General features: G+C 48.5%; 1 protein-coding gene across 5 annotated transcripts in view; it reads right to left on the reverse strand.

Annotated features, from left to right (window-relative positions):
- Positions 1 to 20,666, reverse strand: part of RALGPS1 (Ral GEF with PH domain and SH3 binding motif 1) — a 293,688-nt gene that overhangs the window by 78,293 nt on the left and 194,729 nt on the right. For all 5 annotated transcript variants that reach the window (XM_083158617.1, XM_083158616.1, XM_083158619.1 and 2 more), the window contains exons 10-11: positions 12,202 to 12,339; positions 9,545 to 9,638 (exon numbers count right to left, since the gene is read on the reverse strand). In XM_083158617.1, the coding sequence (XP_083014743.1) occupies positions 9,545 to 9,638; positions 12,202 to 12,339 (232 nt within the window). The remainder of the gene's footprint in view (positions 1 to 9,544; positions 9,639 to 12,201; positions 12,340 to 20,666) is intronic.

Genomic DNA, 20,666 nt, shown 5'->3' on the forward strand with positions numbered 1-20,666 from the left:
TGGAGGATCCAGACCAGGTTTTGGAGCAAGGTTGGGTAATCAGCAGCACCTGTGATCTCCTGATAGAAGGGTTTCCAGGGCAAAGGGTAAAAGCTCTTGATGGTTGATTAGCTGGCCAAGCGATAAGCCGCGGTGTGGGCTATGGTAGGGACTGTAACTACGCTTGCCTATGGGATTCATCTGGTATGCTGTCACCTGCTTTATAAATAAAAGATCAAAGTCTTCATTTGAATCCCCGTGTATGTGATCTTTTTTACAATCCTCGCCCTTTGCTAATCAGCGACCATCTGTACCCTATAGGCCACATGTTTTAGCTAATATATGGGTTCCCCTGCGCCACTCAAGGACCAATACGCTGCAAAGAATTATAGGCTGCGATTGGTCCACTTTGAATATGGTCGTTGACCTTACTTACTGAAGCGCAATAGAATGGGGGAAGGGGGGGGGGGGCAGACTTTATGTACTGCCAAGCGTCTGTTATTTATGAACAAAGTCACAAAACTCCAGACTTATTCGTGGGCGGAGAAATCCGAACCTGATCTTCTGTACAAAGTACCTGCGGTCGTAAAAAGGCTCAGCTGCGGCTCCATTACACACAGGTGATTTATGGGAAGATTATCTATGTTTCAGGATCTCGTCCCCACTAGGATAACAAATCAATCTAAAACGTGAGCAGACTTTTCACTTGCTCAGATGACCAGAGGACACCTAGATCCTTTAATTCCTGTGTCGTCTAAGGCTGAATACAAAGCTCTTTTCCCGATCCAGAGGTTTATAGCTCCTCGCAAAGTCTCGTAATACAGTCATAAGAAAGACATTAACATGTATCCAGCAGGGCCCGTTCCGGGGGAGCACTGCCGGCTTACAGGAATGATTTATCTCTGTATTGCGCTAGCAAATATCTGTATAGTATATCTATTAGGTCGTCAGGGCTTAGATCGACACATGAAATAGGTAGACATGGCTGAGGTCGACAGGGTCGGAAAATCAACACAAGCATGGGACGGTCAACAGGAGTTCTTCACGTTTTTTTTGTCCTGAATTTCGATGTAAGTTGACATGGACACTATTTTATTCTCCCATCATGCCCTAGTGGACGGTAGGGGTTGAAATACCGCCTGTCGGCACATGTCAGCTCAACAAAAAAAAAAGGTGAGAAACTCATGTCAACCTTTTCATTGTCGACCTAATGCTCTTGTCGACCTTAATAGGATCGACCTAATGACCATATCCCGTAAACATATGTATAACAAATATTGCTTCTTATAGGTGGTTATAGCATTATTTACCACTAGGTGATTCATCGCGCCCTACGGGCACTCTTCACACCGTCGTAGGGGGCTGCGCCCCATTAAAATGACAATAATTGGGATAGGCCATTGTAGGCTATGGCTACACATGGCCGTGGGAGAGGGGCAGTGCGGTGAGGGGGTTTTGGGGAAGGGGGGTGGGTCAGCGCATAACGGCGCAGAGCCCCAGGCTCCGTGCATCGCAGGGACAGGCTACTTTAGGAGCCCTGTCCCTGCGGGCAGCAGGTTATACATTGGGGCAAAATTTCCTTTTACAAAGCAATTGTGGGCGTTAATGGGGGTGGTGGGGGTGTGGTGTTGTGGGGTGGGGTCGGGGTATGTTGGGTTATGGATGTTGTTGCTGTGCTGTAAAGGCCCCCATACATTAGGCCGACTTGTCCTTAGGACAAGTCGGACCCAATACTCCTGTGAGCCGCCCGGCAGCTCCCCGGGAGGCTCAAATACAATTTGGCACTTGATGAGCCAAATTTTACATGTGATAAATCGCTTGCGATTTATCACATGTACGGGGAGCTGCAGCGGGCGGTGAGGGGCATGGGGGCCGGTGGTGATCAGGGGCAGCAGTGGGGCGGGCAGCGGGGGTACTGAGTGCTGACCTGGGGGCGGTGTGGTCAGCAGCAGGGCTCATCAGGGGGACGCCGGAGCGGGGAGCGTGTCCTGACGCTGTAACTAGCCGGCAGCGCCTGTGTGTGATGATCTGGCCGGGCGGCGGGCGCTGTGATCATTCACATATATCATTCATTCAGCAGCGCTGCGGGACGGACGGGGCCGGGCAGTGGCGGGTATTATATTTTTAAAACACCTGTCAAATGACTAGCCGTTCTCTGATTGGCTGAGAGCTCTCAGCCAACGGTCAGTCATTGGCTGAGAGCTCTCAGCCAATCAGAGAACGGCTAGTCATTTGACAGGTGTTTTAAAAATATAATACCCGCCACTGTCCGGCCCCGTCCGTCCCGCAGCGCTGCTGAATGAATGATATATGTGAATGATCACAGCGCCCGGCCAGATCATCACACACAGGCGCCGCCGGCTAGTTACAGCGTCAGGACACGCTCCCCGCTCCGGCGTCCCCCTGATGAGCCCTGCTGCTGACCACACCGCCCCCAGGTCAGCACTCACCGCCAGCTAAAGGTCCCAAGTCGGGTGGTCGGACGTGCAGCAGGTCCGACCACCCGACGCAGATCCGATGCGCACGGGACCGCGCATCGGATCTGAGGGGACATCAAAAGTAGCCGATTTTGGTCCGATTTCGCCCAGATCCGACTGATCTGGCCTAAATCGGACCAAAATCGGCTAGTGTATGGGGGCCTTAAGTGTAGGTAGGTGTAAAGTGCATGGGTTGGTGGTATAGTGGGTGAAAGAAAGTGGGTGTGTGGATTGTGGGACCATGAAGGGGTGTTACAATAGAGTGAAAAAAATACATGTTATCCGTTGGTGGTATAGTACTGGCCTGTGTCGGCAGACATGCAGGTTAGAGGGGAGTGGGCGGTTCGTGTCCGCGGCAGGCCGGTGGTGGCTGGCATCGGCCACAGTAGTTGTGCGGCAGGAGGGGGTGCCAGGCATCTGGAGCAGGGTAAAGGCGCCTTGCGGGGATGAGAGCTGCGTTGTGGCAGTAGGAGGCAGCGGGCGCACGGCTTTCTCTGCACAGTCTGTGCGGAGCGTGTGCTGGGGTGGCACACGGAGTTCCCGCGAGACTTGGATTGTGCTGCCGTCCAAGTCTGTGGCCGCAGCGTGAGATCACGCTTGACTGCCCAGAGTGCAGGTGTGGGGGCAGAGGGAGCGTGTAGGTGTTTTATGGTTGGGATTGTTATTGCGGGGGTTAGGTGGGCGTTATTGCGGTGTGTAGAGTGCAGGGGCAAAATATATATTTGGCTACTATTTGGCGAGCGTCTATAAGGCTGGGTGGGGGGTGGAGTTTCATGTGTGACCCCGCCCAGCGTTATAGACAAACTCTGAGGATGAGTGACAGATGTAGCCAAATATATAAGAGATTGGTAGCCATCCTTATATAAACCTATGCAATATCTTTGACTGAATGGCCCGTGGGCCAATCAGAACATGGGGGCGGGGCTTCACGGTTGTCAGGAGGACGGAGTTATGCTCTATATCCCATCAGCTTGGAGAAAAAAACAACATTGGTTTTGCTGTGCCATCGATGTTGGGAAACCATCTGGTTCTTCCACATCGATGGCAAAAGGATTCAACATCAGCCATAAACCATCGATGATTGCAAATCTGGTCTATGGCCATCCCTATAGAGAAATTATAGAGAGAATCTGATTGGTTGCTATGGAAAACATCACGTCTTCATTTTTAGAATCTAGTAAATGTACCCCTTTGATCCTTTCTGATCATATTAACATTTCTGTGACATTTAGGAAAAACTTACAGAAGTTTTCTAACAACACATTTCTTCTCCACAGACAGAGCTTAATTGTGGTTGTGCTTTGGGTACAGACCCCCCGACACCAATGCAGGGGGGCAGATATGTAGAACTGGCACAGGGCCCTTACAAATCACTGATCTGAGCAAATGTCCTGTGTGGTTCCTTTAAAAGATTAAGGGTCGCATGTGGGGCCCCTTGGGTATGAGACGTTGTCCCTTGTGGCTTTGTAGTGAAAGAATAGGGCAGCTTCAGTTATTTAATTTGGGGGCTTAGAAAGAGTATGTGGAGGATTAACATAATGAATACAGAACTAAAGTCAACACTGAACACTGGTAAATATAGATTTACTAAAGTTTAGGCCGTCGCTAGTTTCAAGTGGATGTATACAGGGGTTGTGTGAGGTTCTCTACAGGCAGGGGTGGGGGGTCTGCCAACAAAGCCTCTTGTTATTTCAGGGGACATGGAGGGACAGGTTAATCCTGCAAATGTTTTATTACCTTACCCTAAAGGGTTTTATGATGGCATTACGTGGATTTATAAAGGGAACATTTATGACAACGCGTTCTGCCAGCAACCAGTGGCGTAACAATGGCACTGCAGCCCAAGTGGTGGTTTGGGGGAGCCGGCGCTGTGGGGGCGCATGATCGCTGCAGATTCCAATGGGTCTGGCCATCTGTATGGAATCTGCTGAAAATGTCCCTCCAAAAATGTCTTTCATTGTCTCCTGAGTGACTGCACCCTGGCAATAGGCATGTAAACCTCTGGCAGCGAGCATGTAACCCCTTGGCAATGGTCATGTAACTCCCTGGCAACAAGCATGTAACCCCTGGCAATGAATAAGAAACCTCTGGCAACAAGCATGCATCCCCCTGGCAGCCAGCATGCATCCCCCTGGCAGCGAGCATGCATCCCCCTGGCAGCGGGCATGCATCCCCCTGGCAACAAGCATTTAGGTAACAAAATTGGGTACTTGTAGTACCAGGGCGCCCAATTAGCATACGTACGCTGTTTACGCCCGGCCTGTTTTAGTGCCGTGCGACGCGATCTCAGTAGTTAATATGGTATGGACGTTTGGCAGTTACCGTAGCTGTGCTTTCAGAATAAGCGTAGGCTGCGCAAATAGCGTAGTCAGTCAGAATTTGCATGTGTTCCCAGTCCCTGTCAGATTCAGTCTGAGGTGAATAACTGACAGTGATGGCTGCATCAGGGAGAGCTGAGAACGCGACAGAGGTTACAGTGATGGCAGGTGAACTAGTCACCATGTTCACCTTGTCAAATACAGAGAAGAAGGCTGTTATGTTTTTCCAGCGCCACCAGTTGCTTCCCGTCACGCAAAATTGTGTGAACGGCCACCCGATGCGGCTATCCCTGAAGGGTGCACTGATTCCCGGGGTGCCATTTACCCTTCCTCACACTTGTCCGCTTTTTCTATTCGTGGGCGGAGGAGATGACAAGTGTGGCGTATTGTGACCGGGAACTGCACATGTCTAACAAAACCGCAGTGCAGTACAACGGCTTGATGCGGGAGGCATGCACTGTGGACTTTATTTCCCAGCCCCATAGGCAAATTGGGGGTACCAGCATGGTGGTCAAAGTGGATGAAAGCCTCTTCGTCAAGCGTAAAAGTCATGTGGGAAGGATGCTGCATCAGCAGTGGATTATTGGAGGGATTTGCAGGGAGACTGGTGCCTGTTTTGTCACTCCATTTGAGAAGAGCGATGCCACTACGTTGACGGCCGCCATCAATGAATTTGTTGCTCCTGGATTGATGATCTATTCTGATTGTTGGCGGGCCTACAACACGGAGCAGCTTCAGCAGGCCGGATATGAGCACGCGCGTGAGAACCATCGATTAAACTTTGTGGAGTCAGGGGTTCACACGCAAAACATTGAGCGGCTGTGGGGGGCATGTAAATGGCGAAACAAGCGCCAAAGAGGCACTTCCCGCAAAAATCTGGAGTCCTACCTGGAAGAGTTCATGTGGAGGAAGACTCTGGGCGCTACTAATCCCTTTCGCCAAATTCTCCATGCTCGGACGCTGCTTCCCAAGGCAAATGCACTGTCTTCATAGTGACTCTGTTCTTCTTTTTTTTCTTCATTAATTATCATTATTCTTATTGTTTCACTTGATTTGTGTTTATAAATGTAATTAATGTGTTATCGTTATTATTAATTATTAAGTAAATTTAAAGTTCATCTTTAAAACATGTCCTCATTACTGTGTCAGATGTATGGTATGGCAGGTGTGAATGTGTTCCAAAACCTCCTCCCACTATCCACTCAACCCCGAAGAGTGGCGAGCGCAACAAGCCCCGGAGGGGCACTGGAACGCATCCTCCCGACCGTTTCATACCCCCACTATCCACGTCAGAGTGGAGTTGATTTTGGCGAGCGGACGCGGAATACATGTAAAGTAATCCGAGTCTGCTCGCCACGCTTCAGGCTCGGTGGCTCGCTTCGCTTCCCACACTTTATAAAATCAACTCCACGCTGACGTGGATAGTGGGGGTATGAAACGGTCAGGAGGACGCGTTCTGCTGCCGCTCACCACACTTCGGGGTGGTGTGGATAGTGGGGGGGGTGCATAAAAATCACATTGCATGTCACTGCTGTGTACTAAAGTTAATGGCATCGCACCCTATAAAATCGCATGCGATTTTGCGTGATGTGTGATGCCATAAGCCCGGGGCGAGAGAGCAGTGAATGAATTACTTAGGAAGATCGCATCGCACGGCAACAAAATGCAATGTGATTTCCTTACGCAGAATAGCCCACTAAGCAAATTGCATAGTGGGCGCCCTGGTACTACATAAGTACCCCAAATTGTAATAAATATATATTCGGCAGGGAAGCACAAAATTTCTAATTACGCCATTGCCAGCAAGCCTATATTTGTGCCATAGGATTACCTCTGCTGCTATTACTAGAATTGTATTATTGTGCATTAAAATACCAGGCATCCACCGGGCAACAAGCATGCATCCCCCTTTCAACGAGCATGCATCCCCCTGGCAACGAGCATGCATCCCCCTGGCAACGAGCATGCATCCCCCTGGCAACAAGCATGCATCCCCCTGGCAACAAGCATGCATCCCCCTGGCAACAAGCATGCATCCCCCTGGCAATGCGCATGTAAGTCCTGGCAGCGAGCACCCCTGGCAGCGAGCATGTAACTCCTGGCAGCAAGCATTTAGGTAACAAAATTGGGTACTTATTTCCTAGCACGGCACCCAAGATTTTTATCTTATGCCATCGGGTCTATCTGATCGCATCGCATGCGATGCGACCCGATCGCATGCGATGCGATAAAACCCGATTTTTAATTGTACAGCCACCCTGATGGGTGATTACTATGTTAAATGCACCCCCACTGTTAACGCCACCCCCACTATCAACGGCAAACCGAAGCGTGGCGAGCGCAGCGGCGGTACGCGTCCTCCAACCTTTTCATACCCCCACTATTCACAATGGTGTGTGGTTGATTTTATATAGTGTGGCGAGCCCAAAGCGTGGCAAGCGCAGTGAGCCCCACGAGGGGACGCGGATTACTTCACATGTATTCCGTGTCCGCTTGCCACTCTTCGAGCTCGGTGGCTCGCCACACTATATATACACTCCACGCCAACATGGATAGTGGGGGTATGAAAAGGTTGCGTACCGCCTGCGCTCACAATGCTTCGGGTTGGCGTTGATAGTGGTGGTGGCGTTAACAATGGGTGTGCATTTAACATAGGAATCACCCATCAGGGTGGCTGTACATTTAAAAATCGGGTATGATCGCGACGCATCGCATGCCATTGTAATGGCATGCAATGCGACACGATATTAAAATTGTACAGTCAGCTCTTAAAACCCTCAAATCGGGTCCCATCGCATACCTTAAGTACTGGTATGCAATGGCATACGGACGGGCGCCGTGCTAGGAAACAAGTACCCAAAATTGTAATAAATATATGGGTGAGGGGGGCACAAATTATTTCGGCAGGGAAGCGCAAAATTTCTAATTACGCCATTGCCAGCAAGCCTATATTTGTGCCATAGGATTACCTCTACTGCTATTATTAGAATTGTATTATTGTGCATTAAAATACCAGGCACAGTAACGCGACATTATGCAGAACACGCGTAAGATTACGCCAACAAAAGACGATTAAGAAAGTAAACGAGGGGGAAGAGATATGGTTTTTGTGTTCCGTATTCTGAAACTGAGCCACTTCTAGATATAAGCGTCTATCCAGAATCAGCCGTCCGGGCAGATTTCACTTGCTAATATAAGTGTGTAAAACGATCCCGACTCAGAGTTACCCAGAATTCCATGGGATGTCCAACTCGTGCAATAAAAGGACCATTCTTCTTTTCTACAGTATATCATATATGAATGGCTGGCTGTGGGTAAATATAGTATCTAGTCTATACATCTGTGATGAGCCAGGCAGGGAATTTCCTGTTTAATTCTGCTCATGAATTAATCCTCAGATAATATAAATTGTGCCGGGAATTGTAACAGCGACTCCTGACACTGTCTCCCTGTGAGAGGCAGCGTCTGGGACAGGATAGTAGCGATATACCGTATTCATTTACTGGTGGCTTCTTCCAAGGCTCGTGCTGTGATCACAGTAACTGGGCCCCAGTATAAACGCTGCTGTCACTAGTAGCAGTGTGCGAGCAGGTGGAGGAAGAGGGACGGCTACAACTCCCAGCAATTTTCATGACACCGCTGCCTGGGCATAGTATGCGGAATAAATTGCAGACTCAATGCCAAAGTGAGGGGGTTTAGAGGGAGGAGAACTACAACTCCCAGCATTGTCCATGAGATTAATTCCTAGCTATAGCATTTGTTAATAATTTGCAGGCTCAATGCAAAATTCTACATACTGTGTGCCAAGGGTGACTCGTGGCTTGTTTCCACCTGGGAGGGTTTAATGAATCTTGTAGTTCGACAATGCTAACTCTTATATTCAAGTTAAGTTTTCCTTTAAACTGCAATGTGGAATAAAATAATTAGCATAAACTTACCCACAATTCCTAGGCGCACTTTTTTTTTTTTATGGGATTTTTTGATTGCAGCTAATTGGTGAACATGGGAGAAATTTTAGCCCGTTATTACTTATGACCACTGCCAATTTAGAAACCCTGTCCCCCGACTGCTGCCATTTCCATAGGCAGCAAAAGCACCAGCTGTTCCCCAGATGAGCAGCCCGGAATTTGTACATCGCATTTATATTCTGAAGCCCTACAATCCAGAGGCTCGTTATAACAATGCCTGCGGGGACTGCGGGCTGCACATTATACATTGGTCTCCCAAGCAGAGAGAGAAACCATCAGGACATATAGAGGAAGTGGTGTGCAGTCTACCTTAGGGATGGCCATCAGTGGTGATACTGCAACCAGCCATCGATAGTAACAAACTATGTGATGGATGACCATCGATAGTTTCACTTATCAATGGTAATCCATTTTCTTTGACTCATTGGCTTGTGGGCCAATCAGAACCCAAACATCAGTTTTGTTGTGCCATTGATGAAGGGAAAGCATCTGGTTCTCCCACATTGATGGCACAAGTATTCAACATTGGCCAAAACACCATAGATGATTTGGAATCATCGATGGTCGATAGCCATCCCTAGTCTACATCTGGGCTCTCCCTCTCTCTAGCAGGCAGCACAGTAGACTGTGGCCACTAGGAGCACAAGTTCCCTGTAGCGCTGCCCCAGAGTCTCTGAGAAAATGTCACCGCAGCCATTTTCCCTGTGATTCTGCAAATCTGTCCCCAGCAATCAATCACAATTATACAAAAAGATATATCGCAATGAGCATAATTACACACAGGAATCATCAATAAACTTACTTGTAATTATCGTCCTCTACAAACTTCTGCAGTTCTTCGATGTACCGTACGGACTTCAGGTATTTCTGCACGTGCGGCAGTGTGGCGAGGTGATCTGTTGGGTATAAGGAAACATCAGCTTCATTCCAACTAAACAATGTTCATTTAATCATAAAGACAAACAGATTTGTGCAAGAGAAAACCACAAATAGACAAAAACAGGAAACTCTTTAACAAAATAACATAGAATTACATGCGTAGGTTAAAGTCGGTCCTCAGGACCCCACACAGCGCACGTTTTGCAGGTCTCCTCACAGAATCAAGTGAAATAATTAGCTCCACCTGCGGAAATGTGTCAATAAGCAATGAGGGCCCCTGTCGGGTGACCTTAAAAAAAGGTGAACTGCGTGGGGTCCTGAGGACCGAGTTTGAGAACCACTGGTGTAGACTTTTGGATGCATTAGAGACACTAATGGTGCCCATACACTTGTGAAATTGCAGGTTGAATCGTGCAACTTTAATAAATCGCACAGAAAATCAGTTAGATTGCCCGCTAATCGCATGTGTCACCTGAAGCGATGCATGAGCACAACTGTCAACTCTCGCATCTCAAGATTTAAATGTGCTGCACATAACATCTATCGAATCGCAGGTGCGATCGCTTGTGTGTTGTTTTTTTTTAACACAAATGCGATTTATCGCAATGCGATGTGTGATCTGCCAGTTTATTTAGCCCAGCCCTCATTCCATCACCTGATTTAAGGTCACAAAGGGCATGTAATATATTGCATGATTGTATGCACATCGAATGTGCAAAAAATACTTGAGATGCAAATTATCGCATGGAGCGCGGTATTGCAACGTATGCCATCGTACAAGTGCATGGACACCATAAGGGTGGGATAAAACAAGAGAAGGAGGGGCCTTGCTTGAGATAAGTAGGGAAGGGGAAGGGATACTGGAGAAATAAATGGAGGATGTTAGCGGGAAAGGAATGGATCTGGTAGGCTAGGGTGACAACTGAGTTTTGAGGGAGTGTTTGAAGCTAAGGGAGAGTTCCACAGAATGAGGGAAAGCATTCTATAGATTAGGGGCAGCACAGGAGAATTCTTGGGATCGCCTTGAAATGATCTCATCCCATAAAATGAAATGTGTGTCCTTGCACTTGGTGAATGACCATTCATCCACGTTCTGTGCACACAGGTAGCACCGTCCTCTTTCAGTATTTGGGGAGCATTCCACTTTAGATCCGGTGTGGTAGCGGGACCCAGCCTGATACGATTTTGTGGATTATTATTTAGTGAGGTCTCAGCGACACGGAGTGTGCACTTGTCACATTCCACTTGTTCTAACTGTTCCAGGAAGGATAACAACTAAAATTTACAGTTACTTTGGATCAGTTTCCAATTATTCTTGGATCCCCCTCACGTCTACTAGGAATTGGCACCCTGACACCACATCCCCTCCAAGATTTCATTAGGCGAGCTCTCCAAAAATAATCCCATAAAGAGCTGTTTTCCTGATAACCACAAAATATCCAAAGTAACAAAAATCGCCCGATGTAAAAACAAACTGCTCCTAACTGGCACAGTAAAAAGCGGCGTGGTTGTACTGTGCTGAGGGTGTGGTTAGTTCCTGAGAGGGCATGGCCACTTATACCTGGGGGAAAGCCTAGCACTTCTAAAAAGCAAGGTAACAACCAGTCACTGTACCATTATATTGTGTGACAAAATGTCACTTGGGACATCAGTTCAGGACAGTCCTCTAAAATCAGTCGTGCCCTACTGGAGACGGGCCAGCCACGCCCTACTGGAGACGGGCCAGCCGCGCCCTACTGGAGACGGGCCAGCCGCGCCCTACTGGAGACGGGCCAGCCGCGCCCTACTGGAGACGGGCCAGCCAACCTGCTCTGGAGACGGGCCAGCCAACCTGCTCTGGAGACGGGACAGCCATCCTGCTCTGGAGACGGGGCAGCCATCCTGCTCTGGAGACGGGCCAGCCATCCTGCTCTGGAGACGGGCCAGCCATCCTGCTCTGAAGACGGGCCAGCCATCCTGCTCTGAAGACGGGCCAGCCATCCTGCTCTTGGAGACGGGCCAGCCAACCTGCTCTTGGAGACGGGCCAGCCAACCTGCTCTTTGAGACGGGCCAGCCAACCTGCTCTTGGAGACGGGCCAGCCATCCTGCTCTTGGAGACGGGCCAGTCATCCTGCTCTTGGAGACGGGCCAGTCATCCTGCTCTTGGAGACGGGCCAGTCATCCTGCTCTTGGAGACGGGCCAGTCATCCTGCTCTTGGAGACTGGCCAGTCATCCTGCTCTTGGAGACTGGCCAGTCATCCTGCTCTTGGAGACTGGCCAGTCATCCTGCTCTTGGAGACTGGCCAGTCATCCTGCTCTTGGAGACTGGCCAGTCATCCTGCTCTTGGAGACTGGCCAGTCATCCTGCTCTTGGAGACGGGCCAGTCATCCTGCTCTTGGAGACTGGCCAGTCATCCTGCTCTTGGAGACTGGCCAGTCATCCTGCTCTTGGAAACGGGCCAGTCATCCTGCTCTTGGAAACGGGCCAGTCATCCTGCTCTTGGAGATGGGCCAGTCATCCTGTTCTGGTAGTTAATACAGCTCACCCAACCCACAAACTACTATACTTATGAGAACCTGGAAAACTCTGGATACTAACCATAACTACAGGAGACTTGTAAATCAGCAATAATCCTCAGGATGTTGTTCATCTGGTTGGACCTTTGCTCGTTCTCCATTATGCTGCCCGACGCTGGGTATGCAGAGTCTATGTAGATGATATCCAGAAGGTAAATCCCTGAAACAACAAAAGAACAGAACATATGAGTACGAGCAGGTCTGATGGAGCAATGCCCAGGTCATATGGGTATGAACAGGTCTGTCGGAGCAATGCCCAGGTCATATGAGTACAAGTAGGTCTGGCAGGGCATTGCCCGGGTCATTTCAGGACATACAATATGTATTTGTACAAAAGACCTCAAAGCCATTTATTTTTTAGCTTACTCAATCACATAAAAAGAACCAAACACATTTAAAACAAGATTACAAAAAAAATGAATTAAATAGTAATTAATCCTGAGGTAAATTTGTTTCCACCGTGTACTTTAGGAGTCGGAACCATTAAGGCAATAAGGATGAATTCCCTGAGTCCGGCAAACAGAGGGTCTTGTGTGACTAAGCCGCGCTGACATCAAGACCCCAGAACGCTTAAGCCTCGGAGGGGGCACAACGAAACCACGCTGTTTACCCAGGAACCCTCATTTCCCAATATCACCTATAAATAGCAGCATTCCCCTCTGATCTCACCATACCATGACTACGCCTTGCAGAGTGTTAATGGGATCATTCGTCCTCAATCCCCCTCTCTTCAATCTAACCTTTCACTCCTGCCTCCCGAAGTTCCATGCTACAACCTGAGGGTGAACCCTGCGGTCCTGTGCGCGTGTTATCGCACAGACTATTAGGAGGTGTCGGAGGAGCTTTCTGCTGAAACCAGACAAATTTTTACATTTAGGCGAAGACAGAACATATGTATGTTGTGGTCAGGTAGACATACATTGGTTGCCGTTACATCTGGCGGCGTAGTGCTGGCATTCATACGGTCTACAGGGAGCTGCCGACTTACTGACGCAACCTGTACTAGATAATGCATAAAGGGCAGAACTACAGATTAATATACTATTACCCAGGGGTGTGGATCAAATGGTCGACACAACAAGGTTGACATTGCCAGAAGGGCGGCATGGAAAGGGTCGACACTGAAAAATGATTGACAAAAGGTTGACACATGGAAAGGTCATGTTTTTCATGTTTCTGGTGCCAATGTCGACACCTGATGACACGGGCCCCCAGCTACTGTAGTGCATAGCGACGCATGGCTCACTTCACTCACAATCGTGGATCGTAAAAAAATCCAAAATGACCAATAAACGGGGGAAAAGACCAGGTCTTCCATTGACATGTCAACATTTTGCTTGTGCCGACCCAGGGCATGTTGATTTGTGGTCAGTGTTGACCCAGTGAAAGCCACCATACGGTTTCAACACATTGACTATCCACCAAGACAATGTCGACCTATCATCACCATTACCCAGATTCTATGAGATAAATTTACGGATGGGAGTTTTATTGAAGATGGGCTGTTGTCCATAGCAACCAAACATGTGCAGAGAGAGTTAGATTTGGGTGGGGTGTGATCAAACTAGAATCTAAATTGCAGTGTCAAAAATAAAGCAGCCAGTATTTACCCTGCACAGAAACAAAATAACTTACCCAAATGTAACTCTCTCTGCACATGTTACATCTGCCCCACCTGCAGTGCAGCCTGGTTTTGCAGATTTTGGGAAATAATTTTTTCCTGCGATCGGGTCTGAATTAGGCCCTTTGTCTCAAAAAGAATCCCCAGGCGGCTTTACAATGAACCCATTGTGTGCCCAATTCATCGCCGTCTGGTACTCTCTGGCACAGTGCGCGGCACTGGTGGTAACAGAGGACAGTGCTGATACAAGAATGCAATGGTAATGAGACAAGTAGTATGGCAGTCTAAGTGTAGCCCAGTGAAAGCATATCTTCCAAACGAATCAGTAAATAAAGAACATGGGGAATACAGCTCACAAGTGGACAGGTCTGAGAGTGATGGGAACCCGCAGTTAATGAATCTACCGTCACAGCTCTGCTCAGGGCGGACAACCGGCTGCCCAGTCCAACACAGCGATTTCACAAACCATTTAATCTGCAAGTGTCCCTGAAAGGAGATGATGCCGTCTGATGGATGAGCATGATGGGATGTATATCCCTTCAGTGTCACTGAAGAAGCAGATTACAGATCTCACAACAGTATAGGTGTGTAAGGAGGAGGAGGAGGAGGAGGAGGGGAATCCATCCCAAGGGATGAGCCTCAGACCTGGATCATCTATACTGTGTTTCCTGTTAGTCTGGACACAGAACATCTGCAGAGTATTTACCTTGGTCGGACGTAAAGGATGAGACCGGAAATGTATGCTGGTATTTACACCAATGATTATTACAGACCCGTCACCATCCCTAATAGAGAATACAGTACTGTAATACACAGTTGATGCCGATATACACTCATGTCATCGATTAGATATAGGCAGTCCGGATGGTGTACTGGTTAGCATTACTGCCTCACAGCACTGAGGTCATGGGTTCAATCCCCACCATGGCTCTAACTGTGTGGAGTTTGTATATTCTCCCCATGCTTGCGTGGGTTTCCTCCGGGTACTCTGGTTTCCTCCCACAATCCAACAATATACTGGTAGGTTAATTGGCTCCCAACAAATTAACCCTAGAATGTCTGTGTGTGCGTGTACATGTGGTAGGGAATATACAGTAGATTGTAAGCTCCACTGGGGCCGGGACTGATGTGAATGTTCAACTATTCTCTGTACAGTGCTACGGTATAGGTGTGTGCTATATAAATAGCTGGTAATAAAAAAATGTTCATGTTTACCATTAGGGGAAAGAGAAAACCCCATCCCCTTGTTCTAGATCATGCCAGGATCTTACAGCTGGCTGGCAGGGCATGCTGGGGTTTGTAGTTATATGGCTGACATCCTTAGGAAATTTCAGCCTTCGTAATAAGCGATTGCTTGGAAAAACTTAAAAGAAAAAGGGGCTTTATGTCAGTTTATATCGCCGCGGCATTAGATTTAGAGGCTGCCGACAGACCCAGGTCATTAGTATAGTGACCCCTTAAGACACAAGATACTCTTTTGAAGAAAACCAAAACCAACTGTTGTACCCGGTAATAGGTTCCAGAGACGCAGCTAAACAATAAGCAAGAAGGGTTTTTGATGTATGGTTCTCCATTGGTCCGTGACCTACAATTAACCCGACCATTCCAACTGCTGTTGAGGCTGGGACTTTTAGTTCTACAATAACCAACTAATGCAAGTGCTCAGCCTCTTTCCCCTTATAAAAGTTTTCTCTATGTGGTGGAGCTGCAAATTATTGTGTCTTGGCAAAATCTGTAATAACTGGTGCCTCTGAACCCCAAGACAGCCACCTCTATTCCCCACCATTATCAGCCCGAGTCCTCACACAGCGTATCCTACGTATCCGGCGTACTGAACGGGAACATGACAGAGGGGTCAGTGCAGAGCTTGGCGGAATATCAGGTTTGTGACTAGCACACCAGGTTTTCTCCTGTTGCTGGATTTTCTCCCATGTACTAATCGAACATGGAGACAGCCAGGGAAATGGCTGTTTCTGAAGAGTAATGCGATTGGAACGCATGTGTCCAAGTTTAAATTTTTACCTTAATATCTGCTCTTTAAACCACAAACAGCCAATGCCAGTAATCCATGAAAGTGCGGCACTGCGACGTTCCACTGCGCCAATGTCAATAAATGTATTGGCGGTCAGTAAAAGGCAAGTCTTGGGGAAAGGTCGATAACACTCATAACGTCAGACTTCGTATTACAATAGTAATACACCCACGTAAAAGTGTTATGCCATTGGTTCTGGGATGGCGGAGGGTTGTGCGCCCCTTATTCAGTGCCCCAAAGTCATTTCGTTCCATGTGTTGCTTCATCATTCAAATACTGAATACATTATTAAATTGCTGGAGGGGTTTCATGTTCCCTCAGGGCCTTTCAGAACCTTCATGTGAAAATGGGACACCAATAAATGAATCCATTAAAGGGGCTGATTTATCAACAAGTTTTAGAACGCACTGCGTATTATAAATTATGCTCCCATCCAATCAGCTTCCAGCTATCATTATTCGAATACATGACAGGAGCTGATTGGCTGGAGACCCTTTCATCATATGCATCAATTTTCAAAACTAGCCGCATATGATGAAACTCATTGATGAGTTGGAAGCCAGTGGCAATGCAAACAGAACCTGCGGGTAAATCTGCTCACTGCGCTTGCGCTGGACCATCCATGCGTAAGGTGATATTTCTAAATTGTGGACGGATTGACCTTATGACGGATCATTCTTTCCATGGATTTGGCTGTTCTGGGAATCAACCATGCAATCACATGGAACTCACCCATCTCATAGGGAGTGTAGACAAACATCCGTGTAGATCAGGGATGGGGGGAAGCATTGGACATTCCAGCTATTGCTGAACTACACATATCAGCATGCACTGCTACAGTTTTGTTATTTGGCCATGCTAAAACTGTAGCAAAGTATTCTGGGATGTGCAGTTCAGCAACAGCTGGAGGGCCAAAGGTTCCCAAATCCCTGGTGTAGAGATACGACTCTGGTCTCTGGCGGGTCTGAAACATCCAGCATGTAGTGGGTGTATATCCCGAAATGAAATATGGCGGTGAAGGGTGTAAAAGCAGAACACCGGTGGCACGGCCTTTCACAGTAGGACAGACCAATAAACTGGCATAAGGTGGTAATTAGGCAGCCCCCGTACAGAGTAACGGCCACAGGTCACTCCGAGCTGAATGTGTTCGGCTATAGCAATAATAATTCATATATGGAAGAGTTGTTTCTGGCAAGCAGCCACGTCTCTCCTTATGGCATGTACTGTATTTATCATGCACAGGAAATACAGGGCCATACATGCGACTCCCCTGCTAGATGAGCTTAATTACAGCTAATTGTAGGCGATTTGCTGGAAAAGGCTTGGGACAATGTCCCGAGTGAGCCATCAGCCTCCATGTCGGGCTGGACATTGATGTATGACTGTGTGGCGAACTCCCGCCCTCCTGTCATTCCATCAATTACATGGAATTTGTTCCAGAGCTGGGAACAAGGCGCCACTTGGCCTCCTCGGATTCCCCTAAATGCTGATGGACTGCACGGTGTAGAATGCACGCAGTCCTGCAGGATGCCACAATGCCGGTTCTGCTGCAGGATCGCTGTAACAATGCCAAGCCAACGCCAGGCGTACGCAGCCCTTGTGCTGAAGAGTCACTTGTAATTACTTATAGACCAAATCGCTGGCACAGAGACGAGAAGAGGAGTCACAATCCCCGTCACTGAACAGCCACGTGGCTGCCCACACCAGCGCACTGCTGTCCTACAGATGTACAATAAGTATATATATCTACCTTTCTAAGGACACAATACATGGGTGTAGCGGTCTCTGGAAGCTGTGATACAGTTAATGCCAGATACACTCTACTAGGGAGTGTATCTAACCAATTGTAGGTGGTTGATATGAAAAGAAAAAAAAAAACAGGCGGCGTACATTTATAGTTAGCATTGCTGCCTCACAGCATTGAGGTCATGGGTTTGAGTCCCACCATAGCACTACCTGTGTGGAGTTTGTATATTCTCCACATACTTGAATGGGTTTCCTCTGGGTGCTCCGGTTTCCTCCCACAATCCAAAACATATAGGGCGAAATGTAATAGGGTGCGATTTTTTAGACTAAAAAAAAATCGCACCTTTAAAAATCGCATTTTTTGCCGCGAATTCGCATATGTAATGAGATGCGAATTAGCGGCAAAAAAATGCGATTTGCCACGATTTGCCGCGATTTTTAGTCATGAAAATGTGCGCATTTTCAGTCATGAAAATGTGCGCATTTTTATAAATGCGCTTTTGTGCAAAAAAAAAAAAAGTTTAAAAAAAAACGGCGTGGGGTCCCCCCTCCTAAGCATAACCAGCCCCGGGCTCATTGAGCCGGACCTGGTTCCAAAAATACGGGGGAACAAAAAGCATAGGGGTCCCCCGTATTTCTGAAACCAGCCCCGGACTCTTGGACCGGTCCTGGTTCCAAAAATACGGGGGACAAAAAATCTGGGGGTCCCCCGTATTTTGAAACCAGCACCGGGCTCCAACAGCCCGCGGTGTCATGCCACAGCCGGGGGATACTTTTTATACAAGGTCCCCCGGCCAAAACATGAGCACCGTGGCTGGTCAGCCTTGGACGGGGTACCTGGAGGAGTGGGGACCCCCCCAATAAAGGGGTCCCCCCCCCAGGCTTCACCCGTCCAGGGCTGAAGCCCGGGGCTGTCACCGGCGTCCGTGGCCAGTGGACGCCGGCCTGATAGGGTTAAATCCATCATACATATCATTACATTGCTTTTTACCGGCGAACTACAAGTGCCAGCAGACCTCCCCCGCATGCTGGGACTTGGAGAACCACAAGTCCCAGCATGCGGGGCATTAATGGGCCCGCTGGGACTTGTAGTCCACCTGTAAAAAGAATGTTTATAAAAAACACACACACAGAGAAGTACAAGTTTATTACACACACACACCTCACTTTTACACCAGCATACTTACCATTCCTGGATCCAGCGCTGGTCTGGCTGCTTTACCGCCGGCTCCCCCCGCACTGACAGGCAGCGGGGAGAACCGCTTTCTCCGTTGCCTGTCACCGGCTTTCTCCGTAGCTTCTGTAGCTCTGTCCCAGTGCTACAGAGGCTGAGAGCGTGATTGGCTGAGCTACAGTATGCGTCTCCATGGAGACGCATAGCTCAGTCCTGATTGGCTGAGCTATGCGTCTCCATGGAGACGCATACTGTAGCTCAGCCAATCACGCTCTCAGCCTCTGTAGCACTGGGACAGAGCTACAGAAGCTACGGAGAAAGCCGGTGACAGGCAACGGAGAAAGCGGTTCTCCCCGCTGCCTGTCAGTGCGGGGGGAGCCGGCGGTAAAGCAGCCAGACCAGCGCTGGATCCAGGAATGGTAAGTATGCTGGTGTAAAAGTGAGGTGTGTGTGTAATAAACTTGTACTTCTCTGTGTGTGTGTTTTTTATAAACATTCTTTTTACAGGTGGACTACAAGTCCCAGCGGGCCCATTAATGCCCCGCATGCTGGGACTTGTGGTTCTCCAAGTCCCAGCATGCGGGGGAGGTCTGCTGGCACTTGTAGTTCGCCGGTAAAAAGCAATGTAATGATATGTATGATGGATTTAACCCTATCAGGCCGGCGTCCACTGGCCACGGACGCCGGTGACAGCCCCGGGCTTCAGCCCTGGACGGGTGAAGCCTGGGGGGGGGGGACCCCTTTATTGGGGGGGTCCCCACTCCTCCAGGTACCCCGTCCAAGGCTGACCAGCCACGGTGCTCATGTTTTGGCCGGGGGACCTTGTATAAAAAGTGTCCCCCGGCTGTGGCATGACACCGCGGGCTGTTGGAGCCCGGTGCTGGTTTCAAAATACGGGGGACCCCCAGATTTTTTGTCCCCCGTATTTTTGGAACCAGGACCGGTCCAAGAGTCCGGGGCTGGTTTCAGAAATACGGGGGACCCCTATGCTTTTTGTTCCCCCGTATTTTTGGAACCAGGTCCGGCTCAATGAGCCCGGGGCTGGTTATGCTTAGGAGGGGGGACCCCACGCCGTTTTTTTTTTTATAAAAACACTTTTACACATTTTTATTAACAGAACCATGCACAGATCTCAATGATCTGTGCATGGTTCTGTCAAATTCGCCTGTCAGAACCTGGTCTATTTTTTTTGCGATTTTTGGTAACATTGACCAAAAATCGCACCCTATTACATTTGCGAGTTGTATACTTTATAATGGGAAAACATCTGGATGCGAATTGAAATGTGACTAAAAATCGCACTTCTAAAAGTGCGATTTCGCGGTAAAAAGTGCGATTTTTTACCGCGATTTTCAACCTATTAAATGTGCGATTTTCGGAAAATGTGCGATTTCGGCCGTTTTTGACCAAAAATCGCACATGTCTAAAAAATCGCACTCTATTACATTTCGCCCATACTGTTAGGTTAATTGGCCCCAACAAATTTCCCCTAGAATGTCTGTGTGTGTGTGTACATGTGGTAGGGAATATAGATTGGGAATGTTCAAATATTGTTTGTAAAGCGCTGCAGAACCGGGCCGGATTAAGGTCTGTGGGGACCCTGGACAACAGGTGGTACCTGTGCCCCCCACGGAGCGGGATCATTGCAGAGGGGTCCCTGCAGCGGATGGGCAGTCAGTGGTGGGGTTTCTGCGGCAGATGGGAACTAGTAGTACTACTAGTTCCCATCTGCCACAGGTACCCCGCCGCTGACTTCCCATCCGCCTCAGGGACCGGCACGGTGACTGCAGTGCCCAGCTGCTACAAGAACCCCCTGCCCGTCCTGCGCTGCCCAATCCCGCTGCCTACCACCCACCCACCGATGTGGGGGCTGCTGCGGAATATTTGTGCGCTATATAAGAAACTGTTAATACA

Source organism: Crinia signifera, chromosome 9, assembly GCF_055691185.1.
Source record: "Crinia signifera chromosome 9, ASM5569118v1, whole genome shotgun sequence".
NCBI lineage: Eukaryota > Metazoa > Chordata > Amphibia > Anura > Myobatrachidae > Crinia > Crinia signifera.